This window comes from Typopeltis vanoorti, chromosome 25 (genome assembly GCF_054136105.1).
Source record: "Typopeltis vanoorti isolate ZY-2024b chromosome 25, IOZ_Tvanoo_1.0, whole genome shotgun sequence".
Classification (NCBI taxonomy): domain Eukaryota; kingdom Metazoa; phylum Arthropoda; class Arachnida; order Uropygi; family Thelyphonidae; genus Typopeltis; species Typopeltis vanoorti.
In genome coordinates this window covers 19,892,710-19,918,284 of record NC_143573.1, presented here as the reverse complement: position 1 = coordinate 19,918,284, position 25,575 = coordinate 19,892,710, and the positions used below count along the sequence as shown (strand labels likewise).

The following is a 25,575-nucleotide window of genomic DNA, read 5'->3' as shown; positions in this document are numbered from 1 at the left end:
CCATATCCCTCTTTAAATCTTTCTAAACTTTATTTCCAGTTGACATATAATCCATTTTTGTTGTCCACTACTAAAAGGCAGTTTCATGATGCCCATCATCATGAAACTGCCTAATCAAAGGAGACACCTCATTATCCTTTGGTTGTCCTGTTGAATAATGGTGTTTAATTTATTGCTCATGCTCAATGCTCTGAGATGATAGCCACTACTAATCTTCAAATATTACAGGTACATGACCAATTTCTCAGCAGCCTTGGTTCCAAAGTCTTGCTGGATTAGACATTTTTGCTAGATCAACAGAAATCGCATAATAATAATAATTTTTCAGTACACACCTGGCCCACTGATAATATCCCTCGCTATGGACCTGCTAGAAATATTAAATATAAATTAAATGAGAATTAAGGGATTAAATGAAATGCATTAGTATAAATGATACATTGCAAGTAGATGTAGATTTGTGCTTATGCTTGACACCACCATGCCACCACTGTAAAATGGCCCTTGCTTAGAAGCTCTAGCCAGGGTTAAATGTAATCAAAATAGGCTAAGAATCAGTCAAAATCAAGGGATCCCCATCATGTGCAGGTGTAAATAATTAAATGAGTGTGCACCCAAGCAATACCATTTATGACTGCCCATTGATGAACTAGTTTAGGTGTTCACTGGAATTTCAAGTGCACTCTCATAATTTTGTCTGGACTGAAGGTGGTATCTGATCATCTGTTGCCAGAAAATCATACCTATATATTAGAATCTTTTGACACATATCAGTATTTTCCACCATCATTCCAGTGTTTTTAGCAGTGACTCTTGTGCAAGTCAAGGAATCCATTCTTCGTATGTTTTCTTTCAAGTTTAAAATCTTCTAAAATATGTGATCTTCTTGTCACTTGTTTCCTGGTTACCTTCCTCAATATTTTATAGTCTTAAAACAGTATGAGGAACAGCCTGCCTCATTCTGTTTTGAGAAAAACAATGAGGAAGGCTGTTCCAAAGAATAAAGGCAGATGGCATGAAAACTAAGCATGAGAAATTGGTTTGATGAGTTTACATAGCTGAACCACATATGGATGTTGAGTAGCAGCTACTCATGGTTTTAAACATGTAAAAACACTATTCTTCCACTTTTCTCTAGAACCCTGGAAGAATGATGGTTGCTTGTTCACTGAAATAGCTCTAAAAATTTTAAGCAGCTTGCTCTGTTGTAAAGAACATCAAGAATTTTAGGATGATTTTTGATGCACCATCTCCATCCCAAATATGAAAACTGAATTCCAGATGCATATTGTGCTAGGAGTGGTGCAGGCGAGATATAGTGTATTAAATGGAAGAAGTCATCATGTTTATTGGGAGTTGAGAAGAGTATGGATGCGATGTGTTTGCTCCAGGAAATGCTCAGTGTATGTCAGCCTAAGAAAAATAATCTAATCTGAGATCTGAATGTTAACAAAAGTATGTGGAAGGCTTGAATGTTATTATCACATTCTTTAAGCACCAATGGAGGTGGTGCATTGGAAATAGGTGAGTGGCAACTTCAAGATAGATTAGTGTTAGATTATGGATTTGACCTTGGAAAGTGTTATAGAGGAAGATGTTTGGATATGATTGTGCAAGTGAACTTCAGGTGAAAGTAGGATGTGTGATGAGAGAAATAAATTGCTGAGAAAGAAAATGGAAGGCATGAAGACTAAATTGAGGAAGATGAATGACAAGATTAAGAGAGTAGTGTGGTCAGTGCAAGGAGAATGAAGTACAGAATTATCAACGCAGAAGTAATTTATGTGGAATTATAAAGCAGTCAGCTATAATAGACTTAGAAATCAACTTGGAACAGTACAATGGATGAAAGAATTTGGAGGAAGAGTGGTTATTAGTACATGGGAGATACTTATGAAAAAATTGTTGACAGCAGTGGCAGATTGTATATCTTGAGTGAAGAAAATAAAGTGATATGCAGTCAAATGAATGACCAAAGAAATTAAACAGAAAATGCAGATGAAAAAGAGGTTATGGAAGGCATATAGAGAAAGAGGTGTAGAACAGTTGCACTAGAAATATAAGGCTCAAACTATTAAGGCAACTAGAATACTAAGGAGAGAAATATTTGAATATGAGGGGACACTAGGACTGCAATCCAAAACAAACCCAAGAGTTTTTTACTCTATGTGATTGTAGATGGATTACCTTGCAGGATGGAGAGAGTAGTTGAGTGACCCAATACAGATGACATGCTTCAGCAATTTAATGATTGCTTTTTTAGTGTTCCATTCTGTAAAGGAGGCTTTATTCCTACAAGATAAAGAGGGATAAAGGATTAGTAATGAGTGAGAGTGGGGGATGGGGGATTTCCAAAATATTTACCCCTAGATATCCATGTGGCAAGGGTACCAAATGGAATTTCACCATATGTTTTAAAGGAATGTGCTAAGGAACTGGAAATGACCATGAGTTTAACTTGTTTAAAGTCTTGCAATGGGGCAGTGGAAGAAGGGTAAGAATAGTGACATTGCATGAGATTGGCAGCAGAATAGAAGTATCAAACTATAGACCAGTTTGTATTTCTTCTGTGGTTGTTAAGATTTTGGAAAACTGTTAAGATGAGAGAGCAGTGTTATTTATGCAGGCCAGCATAGATTTGTTTAAAGGATGCTCTTTGTTTTAGTAATCTGGTTGCCTTTTATAAGTAACAAAAGCAGTGAATGAGAGTGAAGCATATACTGTTATACAATATCATCAAAGTAATTTGACAGAATGTCACATAACAAGTTGGTTGTTAACTCGTAGCGTATAGGTTTGGATATTAGGTTAGTGGATTAAATTGTCAACTTACTTTCTGACAGATATCAGTGTGTGTGTTGATTGTATTTTGAGCAACATCATCACGCAGCAGGAAAGTTACTCGTACTTTTTAACATGTAAAACACTATTCTTCCACTTTTCTCCAAGTAAAGTTCCACAGGATTCAGTACTGACACCATCACTTTTTTATCTGTATATCAATGATTTTGTCACTAGACTACAGAATGGTATTCAGTGGTTTGCAAATGAAAGCTTGAGAGGGTTATTATTATTTTAATATATCTGCCTCACACATAAAATGTCCCAAGACTTAGAACATGACAGTGGTGTATATGTGTGGGGGTAAGGAAGGAATGGAATTTACTGATGTGTTTCTGATTGTAATCCTTGAGGAAAATGGTATTGGAGAAAGCAGTAATACTGATGTTTTGGTTCTTCACAAGGATTTGAATCAAATGGAACAGTGAGTAAATGAATAGGGACACGGTATAATACACTTGAATGCAAGGTTATGAAATTTGGGATCATCCTAAGATTTTTTGTTTTGTATTTTGGCCAAAGCAGCTCAGGCTATGAGGCCAGGGGATTGGCGATGCTTCATATGATGGAAGAGGAAGCAAGAGATCTTTGGATGATTGTAAATAGAAATTAGAAGTTCAGAGGACATATTTTCAGAGGACACAAAACACAGGTTTTGAGAGAATGTGCTAAAGAATTGACAACGCCTTTGACCTGGCTTTTCAATGAAAGTGTGGCTATGGAAAAGGTACCCAAGGAATGGAATGAAGGTAAGATAGTGCCATTGCATAAGGACAATAGCAGACTGGAAGTGTCTAATTATAGGCCCAGTTTGGGTGTTATCAATAGTTGTTAAGGTCTTGGAGAAATTAGTGAGGGATTAAATAGCGTTGGGCAGATGAGGGTAATGTTATCTATGAGAATCAACATGGATTTGTTAAGGGGTTCTCTTGCTTAAGTTAATATGATTGCTTTTAATAAAGCGACAAAAGCAGTTGATATGGGAAAGGCATACACTGACATTTTTTTTATTTTTTTTTATTTTGCAAAGGCATTTGACAGGGTGCTACATGATAAGCTGATATTTAAGTTACAGCAGATGGGTTTAGATGTTGTGTTGTGTTGGTCAACTGGATTCAGGATTGGCTGTATGATTGGTATCAGAGAGTTGTGTGTGGTGGGGCAATATCAAGGAAGCAGAAGGTTACAAGTGGGTTCCACAGGGCTCAGTACTGGGACCTGTATTGTTTAACCTTTATATAAATGACATTGCCAATGGATTGCAAAAGGATATTCAGTTGTTTGCAGATGATGTGAAGCTGGGAATGGGTATTAGTAATAGTACAGATGGGGCAGCCCTGCAAGAGGATTTGAATAAACTAGATAGATGGGCAAATGAATGGTGGTATTGGTTTAATACAGCAACTCAATTGGAGGAGCTGTACTGGGGGAAGTAGAGGAGACAAGTGATCTAGGGGATGATGATCAATAGAAAACTGAAATTCAGGGGGAATATTGCAAAGTGGTGAAGGTAACCCAGAGGATTGCTGCAATACTGAGAAGGACACCGACCTGCAGAGATAGAAGAGTTATCATTCCATTGTATAAGACCCTTATCACTATACTTAGACTATTGTTCTCAAATTTGGTCCCCAGGATTTTAAGAGGACCCTTTCCAAATTAACTGTGGAAAGGGTGCAGAGGTGAATAAGAAAGATTTTAGGACTGTACAATGTTAATTATGAGGATCGGCTGAGGGAATGTGAACTACAGAGTTTGGTGGATAGAAGAAGGAGAGGCAATATGATCGCAACTTTTTTAAACTGTTGAGAGGCAGTTACAGGGTCGGGAGTTCTTTCACTTGGTGGAGCAGCGGAAAGGAGCAATGACAAGGGGCCATCCCTGTGTTCAAGGAGTGGTATGATAGACTTTGTGTTTCCTAGGAAAGACCTCCCACGATGAGTCTCATGACTCCATGGAGGCCTAAATAATAATAATAATAATAATATTGCAATGGTTAGAAAGACATTCCAGAGAATTGCTGCATGATTGAGGTATAGGGCAATAGCGATAAAAGGACGGTGTTCAACTCTGATCAGACCACATGTGGATTACTGTGCTTGGATGTGCTCACCAGGATTTGAAGATGAGATAACCTTGGAAAGGATGCAGAGGTGTATAATAAAAATAATATCAGTACCATACAGTGTTATTTATTAGGATAGACTCATATGCATGTATATTACAGTTTGGTTGATAGAAGATGATGGGCTGGGAGAGATATCATTAAATCATTTAAGCTGTTGAAAGGTGTTTATTGGATTGATGGGTGATGTTTTTTCATATGGTAGAATGAGGGAAGGGAAAAGGATAAGGATGATCCTGAAACTTCAAAAATAAGTAAGTAAGTGAAAGCTTGAGAAATAAGTATCTTGCATCAAGAGTTGTAGAAGCATAAAATTCATTGCATGAGAGGGTGGCAAGAGTGCAAACACTGGATACATTTAAGGGGTGATTTGATAGATGTATCATTTAAGATGGACTGCCTACAGAGTCATATGATTCGGTGTAGATTGGGAATAACAATAAAATAAGATTTTTTACAAGAAATGAGTTTAGTTCACTGGACTATCCCTACCCTATTGGTGAAGGGCAAAGAGCAAAATATTTAAGGCATTGGTTATTGCAAATTTTGAAGCTTTAAATCATTTGAGTACTACAAGGTTTCTTAAAATAATTGCATTTTGGGCAAATCATCATAGGAGGAAGAACAGCATGGAGTCTGCCATTGATCAATTTTAAAAAAAAAAGGAAAAGGAAAAGAAACCAAATACCTTCACTTGCAATAAATGACCAGAGAGGAAATCAGTAGCCCATTAGCAAAGGGCAAAATGCAAAACATAAGATGGTAACTTGGTGAACGAACCTCAGTGCTACACTTGATCATGCTCTGGAGATGTCATGGGTAACCACCTGAGTTTCTCCATGCTTTGCCAAGATTTGTGTGTGGAGCTAGATAAGGTTGGCTAGGAGATTTGCTATGGAGCGGTAGAATCTATATTGGTTATTGCTAATTAATTGGTGGACTGTCACATATTGAAACACTTAACTGTTGATGACGTTCACCTGTTTTTGAGAAGAATGAGGTTATATTTTAATGAAAATGAACTAATTTGTTTTCTATGTAGCATAGTAATAACTTCTGTAGTACATTTTCTATTTTATTTTCTAGATCATTTATATACATCTCCAGTCAGGCAAGAAGAAACACTGTTACCATCACCAGAATCTTTGATGTGTAAAATTCTGATTAAGGTAAGTGATCTGTTATCAGACTTTGGCTTATTCAAAGCAATAATTAAGTATGGATGTGGAAAACTGAAATTTTGCCTTTACTTACTGCAGGTTTTAATTCTTTTCATTATTATTATTATTTTAAAATTTTCTCTGATAATATTCAGAACTGTTTAAAAAACTATTCATGATTATTGGAGTTGATCATCAGATTTCCATAATTAAAAAAAGTTTGTATAGAATTTCTTAACTTAAATAGTTCTCTTATTAGGTCCTCCCTCTCTTGCATATATTTTTTTTTATTGATATCAGGTAATGTAAGGTTGTTAATATTCTGGAAGCATATCAGCAATTTCTTTGAGTAATACTCCCTTTGGCTCTAATTCTTCTGCCTGTCATCTTTAGCAAAAACCCCACCTCCAATTCTTCACTCTCTGAAAGACTGTATTGCATTCTATCTCTATGATTATATCATCCTCCATCAACCAAGTGTCATTCAAGGCTGTTACTTTTGGACAAATTGAGCTAATCAATGCCAATATCACCTCTCCCTCAAATGCTTCTGGCATTAATATACATAAACTGCAATACCCTCTTCATCCTACACCATCCCTTACGCCATGTGTTAATTTTCCCACTATAGTTAAGAAAGGAGCTACATTCAGCGTCATGTAATCACTAGCCTGCTTACTCACCTCTAGGTTGGCATCCTCTCATAAATACTATTAATTTCCTTGACTATGCACTTCTGAACTCTTCCTGAACAATATTTTCTCAAGATACCTAACTTTAAATCCATCATCATCATCATCAACAAATTCCTGCCATGTACCCTCAAGGGGTGTACAGGATATGACAGTACTACATGAAAATATTACATCATTTCTAATTTCCTATCTACAATTTTCCTCCAAATCAGTCTGTTACTTGTCAAGACTTCAACATTATCAGATCTTATATTTCTATCGTCTAAGGCACTTTGTACCGTATCAATCCACCTATATCTTGGTCTTCCATTGGGTCGTTTTCCTGCCAACCTGGCAGAGAACATTTGTTTTGCTAATCTTTCCTCTCCCATTCTATTTAAGTGACCATACCACCTGAGATTAGCTCTGCTAACACATTCCTGGATGCTGACAATGTCAAGTTTTTTCCTAATATCCTCATTTTTAATATGATATTGCCATTGATGCCATCTGTTCACGCCTCTAATCTTTCTCAGGACTCTCATACCTGCGGTCTCTAGTCTTTGGTCAAGTGTTTTACTTATGACCCAGCTCTCAGATCCATAAGTTAAAACTGGTTTGAACACTGTCTTGTATACAGCTAATTTAGTGTTCCGACTAATTTCTTTCTTATTCCATATGAATTTATTCAAATGACTTCCCACCATACCAGCTTTGCTGATTCTGTTGTCTATTTCTATATTTAATTTACCATCTTCAGTAAAAATCGTGCCTAAGTAGCTGAAATGTTTTATTTGTTCCACAGGTTCTCCATTCACAACACAGTTGACATTTTCAATGATTCTGCCTATTTTCATTGTCTTTGTCTTTTTATTGCTGACCTTCATACCATATCTATTACAACAGCTATTCAATTTAGTCAGAGAATCTTGCAGACTTGTAGTGGATTTATTTAGAAGTATAACATCATCCGCATAAAGCAAAGAGCTGACATTAACATCTCCAATTTTGATATCAGGTTTAATACCACTTTCCTTCATAATGTGATCCATATAGATAATGAATAACAGAGGGGATAATGTACATCCTTGTCTCACACCAGATTTAACATTAAACCATCTTCCTGTAGTTCCTCAATTCTAACTGCTGACTTACATCTCAAATAAAGACTAAGTATTGCTTGATATAATGCCCCATTGACACCATATAACTGCAGCGTATCGAATAGCTTCTCTCTTGGCACCTTGTCATATGCCTTTTCCAAATCGACAAAACTTAAATACAGATCTTTGTTATATTCCCATGCTTTCTCGACTATTTGTCGTAAAGTGAAGATCTGATCCTGACAGCCTCTATTTGGCCTGAATCCAGCTTGTTCTTCACCAAGCTTTTCTTCCACAATTCTTCTCAACCGTTTCTCAAGTATACTTGCATAGATCTTGCCAGGAACACTCAGTAGGGAAATACCTCTGTAATTCTCACATTCAGTTTTATTTCCCTTTTTATATATGGGTACTATGAGAGCTCTACTCCAATCATCGGGAATTCGTCCCTCTGTCCAGGCTTTCTGAACTTTGCAGTGCAGCCACTGTAAGACTCTTATACCACCATACTTCAGCATTTCTGGTCGAATATCATCTACTCCTGCTGCCTTTCCACATTTCAAGCCTTTGATGGCTTTTTCTACTTCAAGTATGGATATGTATTCCTGACTGCATGCCTGGTCAGTGTTTTTTATCACTGTGCTGTCATCACTGCTTGTTTCATTTAGCAGTTTTTCAAAGTAATTACTCCATACTTCAAGGATATCTTTTTCTCCTGTTTTCATGTCACCTTTATCATCTCTAATTCCTTTTACAGCACTCTTTCCTCCATTCTTAAGCTTCTTCAACAACCTCCAGAATATTTTGCCACCTTCTTGATATTTATTTTCTATATTCTTGCCAAAATCCTCCCATGACTTTTGTTTAGCTAGTTTTACACAGTGTTTAGCATTCTTTCATTTGTCTCTATATTCTCTAAGAGCACAAACTGACTTATTTGACAGGAACTTTTGGTATGCTTTCTTCTTTTCCTTCACTGCCTCTTTAACTTCCTGTGTCCACCAGGGAGTTCTGATTATTTTATCCTTACAGACAACCTCACCACATGCCTCTCTGGCAGAATCAATCAATGTTTTCTTCAGAGTTTGCCACTGAATCTCCAAGGTTTGATTCCTGTTCTCAAACTCTTTCATTTTTTCTTCAATAATCTTTGTGTATTTTAGTCTGCAGTTCACATCTGAGAGCTGCTCAACTTTTATTCGCTTTAAAACTTTCTTACATGTTATTCTTTTCAATATGAAATTCAATTTTATCCTGCTCAAGAGTAAATAGTGATCACTTCCAATTTCAAATCCTCTGTACACTCTGGTGTCCAGCACCAGGGAGAAAACATCACTATCAACAATAACATAGTCAATGAGACTTTTCTTATTTCTAGCCTCTTCTCTCCATGTGAATTTGTGCACATTTTTATGTTGGAACATGTTGTTAGTAATAACCAGTCCATGTCCTGAGCAGAAATCCAACAGATATTTGCTATTATTATTAGGTTTGCTCTTTTCTCCAAATTTTCCCAAAATATTTTTGTATGTCTCACAATCATTTCCTACTCTGCTATTTAGATCCCCAACAAGGACCAACTTTTCATTTTTCATTGTGTCAGTTGCTTTTTCTAAAGCCTCAAAAAATTCCTCCACTTCTACCTTAGTAGAACCTTCTGTGGGACCATAGGCACAAATAAGTCTCATTGTCCAGTTCCCCATTCTCATATTTGCCCACATTACTCTACTTGAGACTGACTGCCATTCAAGAAGATTAGCCTTGTATTTTGTGTTGAATACTATGGCTACTCCTTCTTTTCTTTGATTGTCATTGCCTGAATATAACATTTTGTATTTATTGCTCAGAAAGATCTCACCAGTTTTGGTCTTTTTTGTTTCAGTCACCCCTATTATATCGATCTGGTACTTATCTAATTCCTCAGCTAGCTCCATTTCTTTGCCATTCAGGCTTCTTACGTTTGATAGTACCGATCTTTAACTCTGGTGATGTTGAGTTGGGGCTTGTTTTCAGATTTGTTCCAGTAGCTGACTTTTCGCTGTTCGCCCTGGTTCCCTGGCGAAAACAACGGGGGCCTTGTTTAACCGGGCGACGCCCCAGCCGGCATGAAATTTTGTCATGTTGTACCATCATTTTTTATTTTGGTTTAACCAATAAGAATACAATTTGGTCGGCTAAATCCCAAATTGCCAGCCCATCCTCGTTCGTTTAGTATCAAAGTAGATACCCAACAGGGTGCACCACGAGAAGGTGAGGATTGGACATTAGGTCAGAAGCCCTGGTTGGTTCTCCGCATTCCTTTAAAGGCTATGTGGAGGTCTCCTCTCAGTTATACAGCTTTGACCCTTAAGCACCCAGAGATCGGCTAACTCACCTTCGATTGAAAAAGTCCATATAAAGATTTCTCCCATCATGACAAGACTCGAACTTATTCCTTTTCCAATTGAAAGGTGCAACATACCATCGTTCTTCAAATTATGCTATGGAGGCGCTTAAAATATTATTATTAGTAGTAGTATTTGACACCTCCAGGAAGTCAAAGGACTCATCAAGGGAGGGCACCTGCTCTACAACTCCGTCTCCACAATTCAATCACCAACTGACCGCAACTACACCAACACCATCTACCCCCGACCGCCACTTTTATTTCCACAGACAAGCACGAACATCCATTCCCATGGTGGGATTCAAACCCGCAGCCTTTTGGCTGGAGAGCAGATATGCTATCCACTCGGCCAACCAAAGTGATACAAAAATTTTATGGCAACGGTAAATTTTATGGTATTCCCAGGTGTTCACCCTCCCAAGTACTAACCGAGCTCAACGTTGCTTCACTTCAGTGATCGGACAAGAACTGGTGTATTCAACACTAGATGATTATGTTGGAAGATTATGGAAGAGATATAAGAGATATATATTGTTACTTGTGCAAGACTCTTGCTAAACACATAGACCAAGGCTGATACTATCTCCTTGAAACATATGATGATGTGTCATCGAGTCTCATTGTTTTATTAATACATTTGCTGCCACGCTCCTCAGGCATAGTTTGTTCCAGCATGCCAAGCGCTTTCGCATCTTCAAGGTCACTATGAGTAATCTCGTAGCCGGCTTATCAGACAGAATTTTGTTTCATACACCAACTACGAGTAATCTTGTATCCTAGTGTAACCTAGATCATTTTAATAGTGTAATGTGAATTAGCTACACACCAGACAGAAACTTATGTATTGATGAGTCAGTAGTGTTGTGGCGTGGTAGACTGGCATTTAGGCAATACATAAAAAACAAAAAACATAAATATGGCATGAAATTCTATGACTATGCGAATCGAATGGATTGGTGATAAAAAAAAATTTATACAGGAAAATCTGAATCCTCTTTAGCAAAAATGGGTTTCACATATGATATTGTATTCCACTTGATGGAAGAATATTTAGACAGGGATTATGTATTGCATATGGACAATTTTTATAATTCTGTAGCTCTGATGGAATTGCTTACTGACAGAAAAACGTACGTGTGTGGAATGCTGAGAAATAATAGGAAAAACAATCCACCAGATGTTATTCAAAAGAAACTAAAGAAAAGGGAATTTGTCTGGCAAAGAAGAGGTCCTGTTGTAGACAGAAAATGGAAGGATAAAAGGGAAGTTCTTTCCATTTCAAATATGCACAAATTTGAAATGGTTAAAGCACAAAATTGGAATGGTAAATTTCAATTAAAACCAAATATTGTTAGGGATCATAATTTGGGTATATCAGGCACCGATCTTTCTGATCAAATGCTTTCTTACTATTTCACCTTATGAAAGATAATTAGATGGCCAAAGAAATTGGCAATACACATTTTTGAGGTATACATTCAAAATGCACATAAATTTTATAACATGATTACTGGAAATGCAATGACTGCGTTAAAATTTAGAGATCAATTTATCTCCATTTTTGTTGGAATGGATGAGCTTACAGCATCAGAGAATATCAGGAGGAATTGGAATTTTCATTATTTGGAAATTTTACCACCAACAGAAAAAAAGAATCGCTTGACAAAGCCATGCGTGTGTGTACATTAAACAAACAACGACGCGAAACACGTTATTATTGTCCTTTCCCAGAAAAAACCACTATTGTGCATTGAAAATTGTTTTAAAATGTACCATTCTTAATTTGAATAAATTGCTTTTTATTTTATTGATTGGTTTTTATTTTTATTGATTTTATTAGTTTTAAATTTATTTACAAATTACATGTTATACTACGGATTAACTCACGCTTGGCATAGGAGTTTGGTAATCGACATACGAGTATATTTGTAGTTGGCTTCTGAGGCACATATATAATATACTATATTTTAGTTGAAATTATTTCCCTTCTACCAAGCACCCAGACGTGCTCTCCACTTTATTCAGAATCCAAGGGTCCAAATTAAGGTAATTATACTAAGGGTTAACTCGTGTTTGGCATAGGAGGTCGGTAAATCAACATATGAGTATACTCATAGTTGGCTTGTGAAGCTCATATACGAACTACGAGTATACTCGTAGTTGGCAGCAAATGTGTTAACATATAACTTACTTAACTCCTCATATAATTCTTACTCGCTCACCATTAAATCTTATTTCATTTCATTCTCTACACTCAAACTTCTGAACTGAATTCACACCGAGGATGAAACACCCTAACGAACTGCTCATGGAATATATCAACTATGTCACTCTGCTGCAGATACCATTCACTCGCTTTCATCCATTAACATTATCTTACCATTATCATTGCCTTTAAATTTTTCAGGAAATGACAATGTATACTAGAATATTAATTAAAAAACTTTAATCAATATCTTCCTATATTTCGGCAGTGTTACATTGCCATCTTCAGGTATCAGAACACTATGATATGTGCACACAGGCTTACACTGAGCAAATGAGGCTGAAGAATGCAACTGATGTTGGTTCTAGAGTTCAAAAGGTGCTCCCTATTGGGTTAAATTGGGTTGTCTTGGTTGTTGGGCTGATGCTCTTAGGATGCAAGCTTCTCAAATTTGGGACAGTTTCGTGTACCCAAATTTGTTGAGGTTTGGGAAGTTTTTAGAGCTGAGGCTGATTCCAGGAATAATCTTTCATACTTATATTTGCTGCGGTGCAGTAAAGTGGCTTTCTTCCAGCATATTCTTCCAGCGAAAAATGTGAAGGATCTGTGGTCGGTCTGGCAAAATGAAAAGAAAGAAAATGTCGACGTATGTGAGAAGTGTCGGGATAGGCTGGAGCGTTTAGGAATGGAAGCTGACATCGGGACCGTAGCGGAAGAACTTCGGCGGGAGTTTATGAAAATGAAAAATGACCTTCATCTTCTTCATGAGGAAGTGGAAGTGATCGGTAAGGAGATACTGGAAGTTAAAGCTGAGTTTAATGTGTTAAACAGAGAAATTAGGACTATAGAGATTACTTTACCTGAAGTAACTAGAACAGGATTACATATGGGTGAGTCTTTGGTGAATGATTCAGCAATAAATAGTATGGGAGTGATTGGGAGTCAACATAATAAAACCACAAGTGGCCAAGAAGAAATGAGATGTAGTGAGAGTGGGGGGGTAAGTAATAGAGAGTTGAGTAATGAAGCTGGGAGAGTCATGCTGAATAGTGTAGAGAATGAGTCCATGAGTGTGAACTTGAATGAAGTTAATAGTGGTAAAATATATGGTGATTCTATGATTAAGGGTATGGAGAGTGGTATGCATGAGGAGTGCTTGGCTGATGGTACAATAGAAAGAGTGGCTTTAGCAATAAAGAGAGGGCATGAAACAGACAAGATGATAGTTATGGTGGGTACGAATGACCTGAGAGGTAGTATAAATCGGGTAGGAAAAGATTTAAGAACATTATTAGATATTGTGAAGAGGAAAAGTGTCAATGGGAGAATAGTGTGTGTGCTGCCTCGTTTTGACAATTACGAGTTAAGTAGACGAGCAATGATAATGAATGATATGATTGCAAGAATGTGCAGAAAAAGAGGTCTGGAGTTTGTTGATGTTTGGAGTGTGTTTGAAGGGAAAAGGCAGTTGTATGCTAGAGATGGACTGCATCTTAACATGGAAGGACATAAGAGATTGAAGAAGTTATTGTTTTCTGAACAGGTTGAAGTTATTGGGCAGGGAAACTAATATTGAAAAGGTTGAGTGTAAGAGAGAGAAACTTTAGCACTGATTGTGTATTTATTGATCCTTATAGGCAGAATAAATTGCAGAAGAGAGGGGGAAAAAATCGGCATAGGACTACGGTAGTTAGTGACTTATATATCAGTTCTAAAGCCGGTACAAGATCTAGAGGGAATCTGCAATTTTTGTATACCAATGCTAGAAGCATTAGAAATAAGAGAGAAGAATTTTTGGCATTAGTCAGTAAAATCTCACCAAAAGTTGTAGGCATTAGTGAAACTTGGCTGTCAGCAGAAGATGTGGTCACTGGAATTGAATGTGACGGGTACAGTATTTTCAGGGAGGATAGAGAAGATAGAACAGGAGGAGGAGTACTGTTGATGATAGCTGATGTGTTGCAGCCAAAGAAAGTAGTATATCATGATGATAGACATGTGAATGAGAGTTCATTTGAGGCAGTCTGGTGCGAAATAGTGACCAATGCAACCAAATATACAGTTGGATGCTGCTATAGGCCAGGGAGTACAGGGGGAGATATTGAATTCATGCATCAGCAACTTAGTGCAATGAGTGAAGGCTTAGTGATTATTATGGGGGATTTTAATTATGGTGATATCAATTGGAAGGAGGAAATATCACGTAGCAAAAAGGAAATGGAGTTCATACATCTGCTACGAGATAATTACTTGAAACAGCACGTAACTGAAGGGACACGTGGTGTGAGAGTGTTGGACCTGGTTATTGGTTCAGAGGTTATATGCATAAGTAAGGTGACCTCGTTACCTCCAGTTGGTGAAAGCGATCATGTGGTATTGACTTGGGAGGTTGCAAAATCTGTGGATTTTTCTATTAAGAAGGGGTATGTACGAAACTACAGGTTAGGCAATTATAACAAGCTTCGGAGTGAGCTTGCAGCCATCCCATGGCAGAACATATTGCAAGGGAAAGATGTTAGCAGTGCTTGGGATAAAATCAGCGGGTATCTGAGGAAAGCAATATCAGATTGTGTCCCCATGGTCAGGAGGTCAAACAAGGCAGGCATTAGATGGATGAGCAGTAGTATCAAGCTTGAACTACAAAAAAAGAAAATGTTATGGAGAATTTACAAGGAGAAGGGCGATCAGGACACCCATGAGCAGTACAAGGCTCAAGCTAGGAAGGTTACCAGCATAGTAAGAAAAGCTAAATCAGATTATGAGAAGACCTTAGCCAAAGAGATCAAGGGTAATCCCAAAGAGTTCTTCCGCTATGTGGCAAGTAAGAGGAAGAATGACTTCGGAAGGATAACCTTAGTGGGTGCTGATGGTATTGAGGTGACAAAATCAGATGTAATAGTCGAGTTACTGAGTGATCACTTCTCAAAAGTCTATCACCCAAGTGAGGATATCTCTATACCTATAGCAATACCTAATGTGAGAATTGAAGCTAAAGAATCAGAGGTATTAAATATATTGCGAAACTTAAATGCAAACACTGCAGTAGGCTTAGATGGAATATCAGCTCGGGTGTTGCGTGAATGTGCAAATGAATTGTCAACCCCTCTTACCTGGATATTTAATTTAAGTTTGAACTCTGGTATGGTCCCTAGGGAGTGGAAGTTAGGCAAAGTGGTTCCTTTGCATAAGGGTGGCTCTAAAACTGCAGTATTGAATTACAGACCAATCACCATCTCAGGAGTAGTGGTAAAAGTATTGGAAAAGTTGGTTAAAGACAAAATTCAAGAATGGGTGGATCAGGATATGATACTCTATAGAGGCCAACATGGTTTTGTTAAAGGTAGATCCTGCCTTAGCAATCTATTAACTATCCATAATAGAATAACATCAGAGTTGGACAAAGGAACTGGCTACACAGTGGTACTTCTGGATTTTGCTAAGGCTTTTGACAGGATACCCCATAGAACACTGTTACGCAAATTGGAGCAGATGGGAATGGATATTAAATTGGTGATATGGATAGGAGAATGGCTCAGGGAGAGATACCATAAGGTGGTGTATGGAGGAGCCGAGTCCAGAATGAGGCAGGTGACCAGTGGTGTGCCTCAGGGCTCTGTGCTTGGGCCAATGTTGTTTAATTTGTATATAAATGATATAGGAAACGGCTTAAAGGGAGATATTCAGTTGTTTGCTGATGATGCAAAGTTGTGTAGTGCAATAAAAAATCAAGCTGATGTTGAAAGTTTGCAGGAGGATTTAAATAAGCTGGTAAAATGGGCAAAAGAAAATGGATGTCAGTTCAATGTGGAAAAGTGTAAAGTCTTGCATTTTGGGATTAAAAGATTACCAGCTGTGTACTACATAGATGGAAAGGTACTCCAAGAGATTGATGAGGCTAGGGACTTAGGGGTATTGGTAGATAAGGAGATGAAGTTCAGAGGACACATTGCTAAGGTGTCCAAGATTGCACATAGGATTACTTGGTTGTTGAGGAACACACTGACATCCAGAGATAAAGAGGTTATTATTCCCCTTTATAAAGCATTGATACTTCCACATTTGGATTACTGTGCTCAGGTCTGGTCACCTGGATTCCTTGGAGATGAGGAGGCTGTGGAGAGGGTTCAGAGAAGAGTGACCAAGTTGGTGAGTGATATAAAAAATGCTCCCTACATTGATAGATTGAGAGCTTCTGGATTGCAGAGATTGGTTGATAGGCGAAGAAGAGGGGATATGATAGAAACATTCAAATTACTAAAAGGTTTTTATAGGATTGATGCAGGGGAAATGTTTCAGCTGTGTGATAGTGATGGAAGAACAAGAGGTCATCTCTGGAAATTAAAGAAGAGTGTGGTTAACAAAGGTGTCAGAACAAGGTTTTTTGCCTGGAGGGTGGTGAATGAGTGGAATTCATTGCCTGACTTTGTTGTGAGCTCTTCATCTGTAAATGAATTCAAGAAGAGATATGACAGATATTGTTTTGCTAGTTTGGGTCTCCCGCGATGAGTCTACTGACTCCATGGAGATACCCGTAATAATAATAATAATAATAATAATTCTGTGGTGGGTATCTAGTGCATGGTCAGCAAGTCCTGAGTGGCTATATTGGTGAAATCGGATGTCATCTTTGTGTTCGGATATCCTGATATTAACTGTCCTGCCTGTTTGGCAGTAGTAGGACCATTTACAACTGCATCCCGAACTGTGTAAAATTAAAACACTGTTTCATATCACTGAAGGCTCTGAACATTTACAGACATCCTAGCTTCGCTTTTCTACGTGAACACCAACGAGACTATTCATGCATTACAGAAAGAGCTTGCCACTGTGCTGAACGATGACCTTTGGATGATCCTCTCCAATGTCTCAAGTGCCTCAGCAGAGAAAGAATTTAATAAAATATGATGTCGGCACATTAAGAAATTTAAAAGTCTAAAAAAGAACTCTGCCTCTGAACCTCAACTACTGCTCAACTCAGTAGTAAACCTGTCTTCCCTTACTCTGAAGCGTGATGCACTCAGCACACTCAGACGTGGCCACAACTTCGTCTTAGCACCAAAAAAAATACCTTCTGAAGAAATAATGATACAGGTAGAATGTGGTATTTGCAACCTTCCCAACCATATAGTCAACAATATCAGATTATAGATGTAGCCAGTGTTCTTACCAAAAACCAACCTATCAAAAGAAAAATTAAAAGCTTTACAAGAAATGAAAAATACAGCAAAATAGTAATTACCAAAGCAGATAAGAGAAATGTCATTGTGGTTTTCAACTAAACTGACTACACAGGTAATCTTACCTCTTTACTGTTAGATCAGTCTGTCTAACTCCCTATAGAATATGATCCCACCAGCTCCCAAATCAGAACACTTCATAGACTCCTTAAGAAGGTTACTTCTTTGCCAGTGGAAATGACTAGCAGACTAAAACCTTTCAACTCTGGACTCCCCCGAATATATAGACTACCAAAAATCCATAAGCAAAACGTGCCATTATATCCCATTCTGGATGGCATTGATCCCCCCTACACACATAAAAATTAGCTAAAGTGCTCACACATTATACATCTTCACACATAAAAAACTCAGGCCAATTTAAAGTCAGTATAGGAAACCTCTCACTTCAACACACTGATATAATGGTCAGTTTTGATGTCTCCTCTTTATTCACAAATGTCCCACTCAAGGATACCATAGATCTCATCGAAACCAAGTTTCCTCCCGATATCTCAGCCCTATTTTAGTTGACCATGAACTCAGGCTATTTCGTTTGCAAGGAAAATTCTACAAACAGATAGAGGGGGGGGGGACAGCCCTGAATTCTCCACTCTCTCCACACCTAGCCAACTTCTTTATGGAGACCCTTGAAGAAAAAGCCTTAAACTCAGCCCCACAAAATCCCACTGTTTGGCTATGCTACTTGGATGATGTGTTTGCTATTTGGCCACACATGATCTGGATACACTCCACATCTTCTTTATACACTTAAACAATCAACACCGCACAATCCAGTTCACCTTGGGAAAAGGAAAACAACAACAACAGTCCCTCTTTCCTAGACACTGATTACTTGCCAGCCTGATCCTTGGCTTTCTCTGTTTACAGAAAACCAACCCATATAGGTAGATACATTGGTGCACCCAGGGAGGAGGCCAAGGGGCCCTGGCTCCCCCCAAAAGAAAAAGGGAAAAAAAAGACTAGAAAATTTTCCAAAAATCTTTTCCTAATTAAAATTATTATTTTTATTTTTTATTTATGTTGTGTCGTGTCTTCTATTTCTATATTACTTATGAATTAGCAGTCACATAAGGTGAGAATACCCTCTGCCTCGGAAATCATAGCCATTGTGAATGCAAGGCAAACAAAGTAGTGCTCTGGGCAATATTTTGTTTGCCTGGGCTGGGTCAGAGATCATGGGTATTAAGTATTGGCAATCACTGCAGATGCTCAGTTATAGGTCGTATGCAATGAGTAGTGTGTATTCTCAAATCATGTACTCAACTCGCCCCCCACCCCAAGATTAAATCCTAAGTGCACCACTGGGTAGATACATTCACCAGCAACCCCCCCCCCCCCTCACAATAATATGGGATTATAAAAACCCTATATAACAGGGCTAAATTAATCTGTTCAGATAACAGTGCCCTAACTACTGAACTTAACCATATCCTTAACACCTTCTCCAATGGCTACAACCCCCCAAAAATGTTAAAACTAGTTAACCACAACCCCCCCCCCCTTCATAACAGAGATTATGCTAAATCTATCAATATTCCTTATATCCGGGGTACATCTGAAAAGCTAACAAAAATCCTAAAAATATATGACCTGACTACCTGTTACAAACCATATAAGAAGTTGGCATCCCTTATACTCTTTACCAAAGACCAGCCACTTCCCCTAGACCTACCTGGAGTATACCAGGTCCCTTGCAGTTATTATTATTATTATTATTATTATTATTATTAAACAAGACCTCATGGAGTCAAAGACTCATCTAGGAGGTCCTTTTATCTCACACACATCTCATCATACCGGGTCTTAAACACATTCAAACTCCTTGCAGACACCACACTCTCAGGCAAGGCATTCCAATCATTCACAACTCTGCACGAAAAAAACCTGCCTCTCACTCCCCTACTCACACCCTCTTTATACAGTTTCCAGGGATGACCTCTGGTTCTCCCCTGATCTCCCACTATTCGCTGTAGAACTTCTCCACCATTGATCCTATAGCAACCCCTTACCAACTTGTAGGTCTCTATCATATCTCCCCTCTTCCTTCTCTCCACTAGTCTCTGCAAATTACATCTTTTCAATCTTTCCTCATACTCGACATTCCAGAGGTCAGAAACTACCTTAGTCAGTCGCCTTTGGACCCTTTCCAACATCTCCTCATCCTTCTGAAAACCAGGTGACCAAATCTGGGCACAATAGTCCATGTGTGGCCTAATCAAAGCCTTATACAATGGAACAAGAATCTCCCTACTTCTACACGTCAGTGTCCTCCTCATCATTCCCAGAAGTCTTTGTGTTGTCTTCACAATTTTGGCGATGTGACCCCTAAATTTTAGATCCTTATCCACTATCACTCCCAGATCTCTTATTTCCTCTACTTCCAACAATATATTCTTACCAAGCATAAATTCTGCATCCCATCTTTGTTTTCCAAATTTTAAAACCTTACATTTTGCAACATTGAACTCACACCCCCATTTGCTTGCCCAATCACTCAATTTATTCAAGTCTTCTTGCAAGGCCACAACATCTTCACTACTCTTTATGGTTCTTCCCAACTTTGCATCATCTGCAAACAACTGAATATCTCCATCCAAATCTTCGCCAATATCATTAATATACAAGTTAAATAGTAATGGCCCTAAAACAGATCCCTGAGGCACTCCACTAGTGACTTTCCTTTTCCTGGATATTGCACCCCCATACACAACTTGTTGATACCTATCAGATAGCCAGTCTCCAATCCAATGCACTAATCTAATATCCAACCCCATCTGCTCTAGTTTGACTGTCAACTTATCATGAGGCACTCTATCAAAAGCTTTTGCGAAATCCAAGTATATTACTGTGTATCCTTCTCCTCTGTCCAAGGAAGCAGTCACTTTATTGTAATAAGTAAGTAGATTACTAAAACACGACCTCCCTTTAGCAAATCCATGCTGTCCATCAAAGATTATACCATTGTTGTCAACCCAACTCTGGATTCTAGCTCTCACAAGCTTCTCCAACAACTTAACCACAACACCCGACACACAGATAGGCCTATAGTTTGATGCTTGAGTTCGATCACCTCCTTTATGAAGTGGCACAATCTTGCCCTCCTTCCACTCTTTAGGGACTTGACCAAGTGCAAGACTCGTATTAAAAAAATATGTCAAGGCAGGTGTCAACTCTCTGGCACATTCCTTCAGAATACGTGGTGATATATTATCAAGTCCCACAGCCTTATTTACATCTAGTTTACTCAACTCCCCAAACACCTCTTGCTCACTTACAGTCAGTCTCTCCTCCCCATCATCAACTGCTCTTAATCTCTCCATGAAGTCACATTCACAAGATTGAAAGATCTTTATGAACTGCTCATTAAGTATCTCCACCACACATTCTGCAACAGCTGTCTTTATACCATTTCCTCCAATCAATGTCATCCTTCCATAATCATTCTTTCTTTTGCTGGCTACATATCGAAAGAACTCCCTAGGATTCTTTTTAGCTTCATTAGCTAACTGCTGTTCATACCTCTCTTTAGCTACTCTCACCAACCAAGTCACTCTCCTTGCCTGGTCTTTGTAGAACTCATGAAATTGGTTACTTCCACTTCTCTTATGCTGCCTCCACAATGCCCTTTTTCTCTGTATTGCATGCTTAATCTCTTTATTCATCCATCTCACACCTAACTTATTTAACCTTCTCACCCGTGGTATACATTTAGACATTGCATCCACTAAATATTTTTTGAAAATCCCCCAAGCTGCATTGATCTCTTTTCCAGCTAACTCCTCATTCCATGCTACACCTGCAAGCTGTCTCCTGAGCTCTTCATAATCACCCCCCTTGTAGTTCCACATATACCCTTTTTTCACAGGGGTCCTTGCACTGCTGGCAACCACCCAAGTAATCACCTCATGGTCACTTTCGCCAATTGGTGGATGATTTGATACCTCATTGATAATTACATCCTCCGATGAGATGACCAAATCCAAGACCCTTAATCCTCTTGTGCCCTCTGTTACATACTGTCTGAGGTAGTTATCCCTCAAAAACTCAAGAAACTCATTTTCTTTACTTCCAGTTGCTATTTCTTCATTCCAGTCTATATTGCCATAATTAAAATCACCCATAATGATCACCCTTTTCTTATTTGCTTGGCTTATTTGACTATACATTTCACTATCACCACCATCCACATTACCAGGTCTATAACAACATCCCACCAAGTATTTGATTCTATTCACCTCTATCTCACACCATACTGCCTCAAAACCACTGGCCCCATTTCCCCCTTGCATCTCTACCTTGTATGGACATAACTCTTTCTCTATCATCAATAGCACTCCCCCTCCCTTTTTACCCCTTCTATCCTCACGAAACACATCATACCTTTCCATCTCTATTCCTGTCAGGATGTCATCCTCATCTAACCATGTCTCACTTATTCCGACAATCTCTGGGTGCACAGACGCAATTAGTGCAACCATTTCATCCGCCTTGTTTCTTATACTTCTAGCATTGGTATACAAACACAACAACTCATTTCTGGATCTACAGCTAGTTCCACTGATACCACTCACTCGATGTGATCTCTCCATGCTGGACTGGGGCCATTTCCCTTTCTGCTTCTTCATTTTAGAACCCTTTGCAATTCCATCTGTTTCCTTTTGATCCCTGATCATCCCATTACTTTCCTGCCTACACATTCTCTCACCTCCTCTTGGAGCATCCACCTTTCTCATGCTGTGTATCCCTGTCCACCCTGAGCCTCCCCGTTTCCCTGCTCCTCTTGCACACCCATTCTCTCATTATCTATACTCATACCACTCACTTCCACATTCATTTCCACTCCTTCAATCTCTCCTGTCTTACTCTCCTGCTCTTCCACATCACTCCCCTCTTGATCTGATTCATTCTCTCTATTCACTTCTCTACCTTCCAGCAGCAGTCTCTCCAAGCGACTCACACCATAACCACTCAAATGCAGTCCATCGCTCCCATACAGCTCACTTCGTCCCTCAAACTCATTCCACACATTAACAAACTGTACTCCCATCTCCTCACACATTTCAGCCAGAATATCATTCATAATCCTTGCTCTCCGCAATTATAAACTATCCTACTATGACCAAACAGGCAGGACAACTAATATCAGGATATCTGAACACAAAGTCTACATCCAGTTTCACCTATACAGCCACTCAGGACTTGCTGACCATGCACTAGATATCCACCACAGAATAAGCTGGAAGAAAGCCACTTTACTATACCACAGCAAATATAAATATGAAAGATTATTCCTGGAATCAGCCTCAGCTCTAAAAACTTCCCAAACCTCAACAAATTTGGGTGCATGAAATTGCCCCAAATTTGAGAAGCTTGCAACCTAAGAGCATCAACCCAACAACCAAGACAACCCAATTTAACCCACTAAGGAGCACCTTTTGAACTCTAGAACCGACTTCAGTTGCATTCTTCAGTCTCATTTGCTTAGTGTAAGTGCCTGTGTGCACATATAATAGTCATGTGATCTCTGAAGATGGCAATGTAACATTGCCAAAATATAGAAAGGTATTGATTAAAGTTTTTTAATTAATATTCTAGAATACGTTTTCATTTCCTGAAATATTTAAAACTGTGTATAACCAACATATAAGTTTATCTACAAGAATTACCATTATCATTCTTCTTTCTACGTGCCACATATTGAAGAAAACTCCTGAGGATTTTTCTTGGCCTGATTTGGTTATTTTTGCTTGTACTGCACTTTTGCTGTCCACCTGCACTTTATACTTCATGCAACTGATTATTATTATTGTTATTATTCCTTTTGTCCTGCCTCTAAAGTGTCTTCTTCTTCCAGAATTCTTTCTTAGTGTCCTCTTTCATGCAGTTTATACTTATCCTATTTTCCACTATCCATGACCCAATAAATTATTATCATCTCCAGAAACCACCCTTCCATTTCTTTCTTCAATATTCTGTGCATAGTCACTTTTGTATTTTAGTGTAGCTTCAGGGGTGGGGTGGGGGGATTTTTATTGCATAATAGGTCTACTTTCAGTTACCTTGTGAATTTGGTTGGTTTTTGATCTTAAATTAATAATGTGTTATAATGATTCTGGGTTTAAATCTCAACAAAATTATCTCAGACTTGTTTCTTAATGATGAAATTGTCTATTTGGGCCATACATCAAAAACATATTAGAGATAACTTAATATAACATATTTTTCAACATGTCTTTTTTTTTTACTTTCTTGTAATTTTTTTTTTTTTTTTACTTTGTGATTCTTAGTGTCTCAGATGATGCCCTTCAAACAAATGCTGTAACTAATGTGGCATGAAAAATGTATTGTTGAATATAGCATTAATTAACTGTATTAACTCTTTCTGTGTCCAGAGTAAGAAACAAAGTGAGGACTGTTCAGAAGATGATCAAACTGATTTAGAAGAAGAGGAGGAGGAGGAAGAAGAGGCAAAGTGTGAATTTTCTGGACATGAAACTCAATCAGTAAGTACATTTATTTTCTTAGTTCAAATTTAAAGTAGTTTAATGAAGATTGATAGTTTGAAACTAGGAAAGCCAAACAGAAAGTTTTTGCTTGAAAACTGAGATTCAAGATGGTAATAATATACTTCACTTTGTGAAGCAAATGCTATGATTTTTTAGCAATACTATTTTTCAGTAGTAATGGGACTATATTTCAATTCTGATGGGTTAAGATATTTCAAGATATTATTTGATTTGCATGGTCACATTGATATTTTTTCTCCATTCCTGTAAAAGAATATTTTGTAATAATCCAGAAGCATAAGAAAAAATAAAAAATATAGGAATCAACTCAAATTTAAGGTTATAACTGTTAGGATAGTATTCCACATTTATGCAAGAATTTTTAATGTAACTTTATTGACACTCAAGTGGAAATATATAGTGGAAAGTGTGCTATTATGAATTTAAGGGGGAAAAGCACTTTTATGTTCTTGCTTATGTATCATGCTTCTGATCTTTCTAATTGCATCATGTGGACTTTAATCAACTTGACTCCAGTTATACAGTACAAGTACTGGTTTTTAAATATATTTATCTAATATATTTTTTTCATACCTTATTTCTAATAGCACACAAGCATTAAAAGCAGTATCCTAACATTCAATGTGCATAATTCATAGCAGCAGCCTAATGTTCATTGCACACCTTATGCTGTATGTTGTTAGATACTAAAGGGTTTTGTCAGAGTCTGCGAGTGAAATATTAGTTTTACTTGCAGATTAGCAGATTTTACTTAAGTGTCATGAAATCAATTTATTTTTCATTTATGAGTTCTAATTATTGAATTGGTGACTTGGGAACATTAGAGCTATTCAAAAATATGCGCCACCCTAAATTGGTTTATTATATTTATTATTACTAGTGTATATTATTACTGTTATTATTATTATTGTTACTATTGCATAACCAATATTAATATTGGTTATTATTATATTGCTTTATTATAAATTCGTGTATTATATTATATGAACTATTATATATTTTTATGAATGCCAAAGTATCTGAAATAAGGGGAATGAAATCGTTGCATTAATCGAGTTTTGCTCAAATAAGTGAGGCATGGTCAGAAGAGAATAACACATGGCAGGAGTAGATATGGAAGGATATTAGGATTTTCATGAAGATAGACAGAGCAGAAATGGTGAGGGAAGTGCTGTGAGTTACACCCATCCATTGGGGTGATGCAAGGGTGAAGTAACTAGTTTTGAGGAAGTATGGTGTGAGTTAGAGGTGGAATGATGAAATATTTAGTTGGATGTCGCTATTGACTTGGAATGGTATAGATAAATTATCCT

General features: G+C 37.8%; 1 protein-coding gene across 1 annotated transcript in view; it reads left to right on the top strand.

Moving 5' to 3' along the window:
- Window positions 1–25,575, top strand: part of LOC150092589 (1-phosphatidylinositol 4,5-bisphosphate phosphodiesterase delta-4-like) — a 324,472-nt gene that overhangs the window by 185,656 nt on the left and 113,241 nt on the right. The window contains exons 12-13 of the mRNA XM_090414401.1: window positions 6,053–6,135; window positions 24,128–24,238. Coding sequence (XP_090270527.1) covers window positions 6,053–6,135; window positions 24,128–24,238 — 194 coding nt within the window. The remainder of the gene's footprint in view (window positions 1–6,052; window positions 6,136–24,127; window positions 24,239–25,575) is intronic.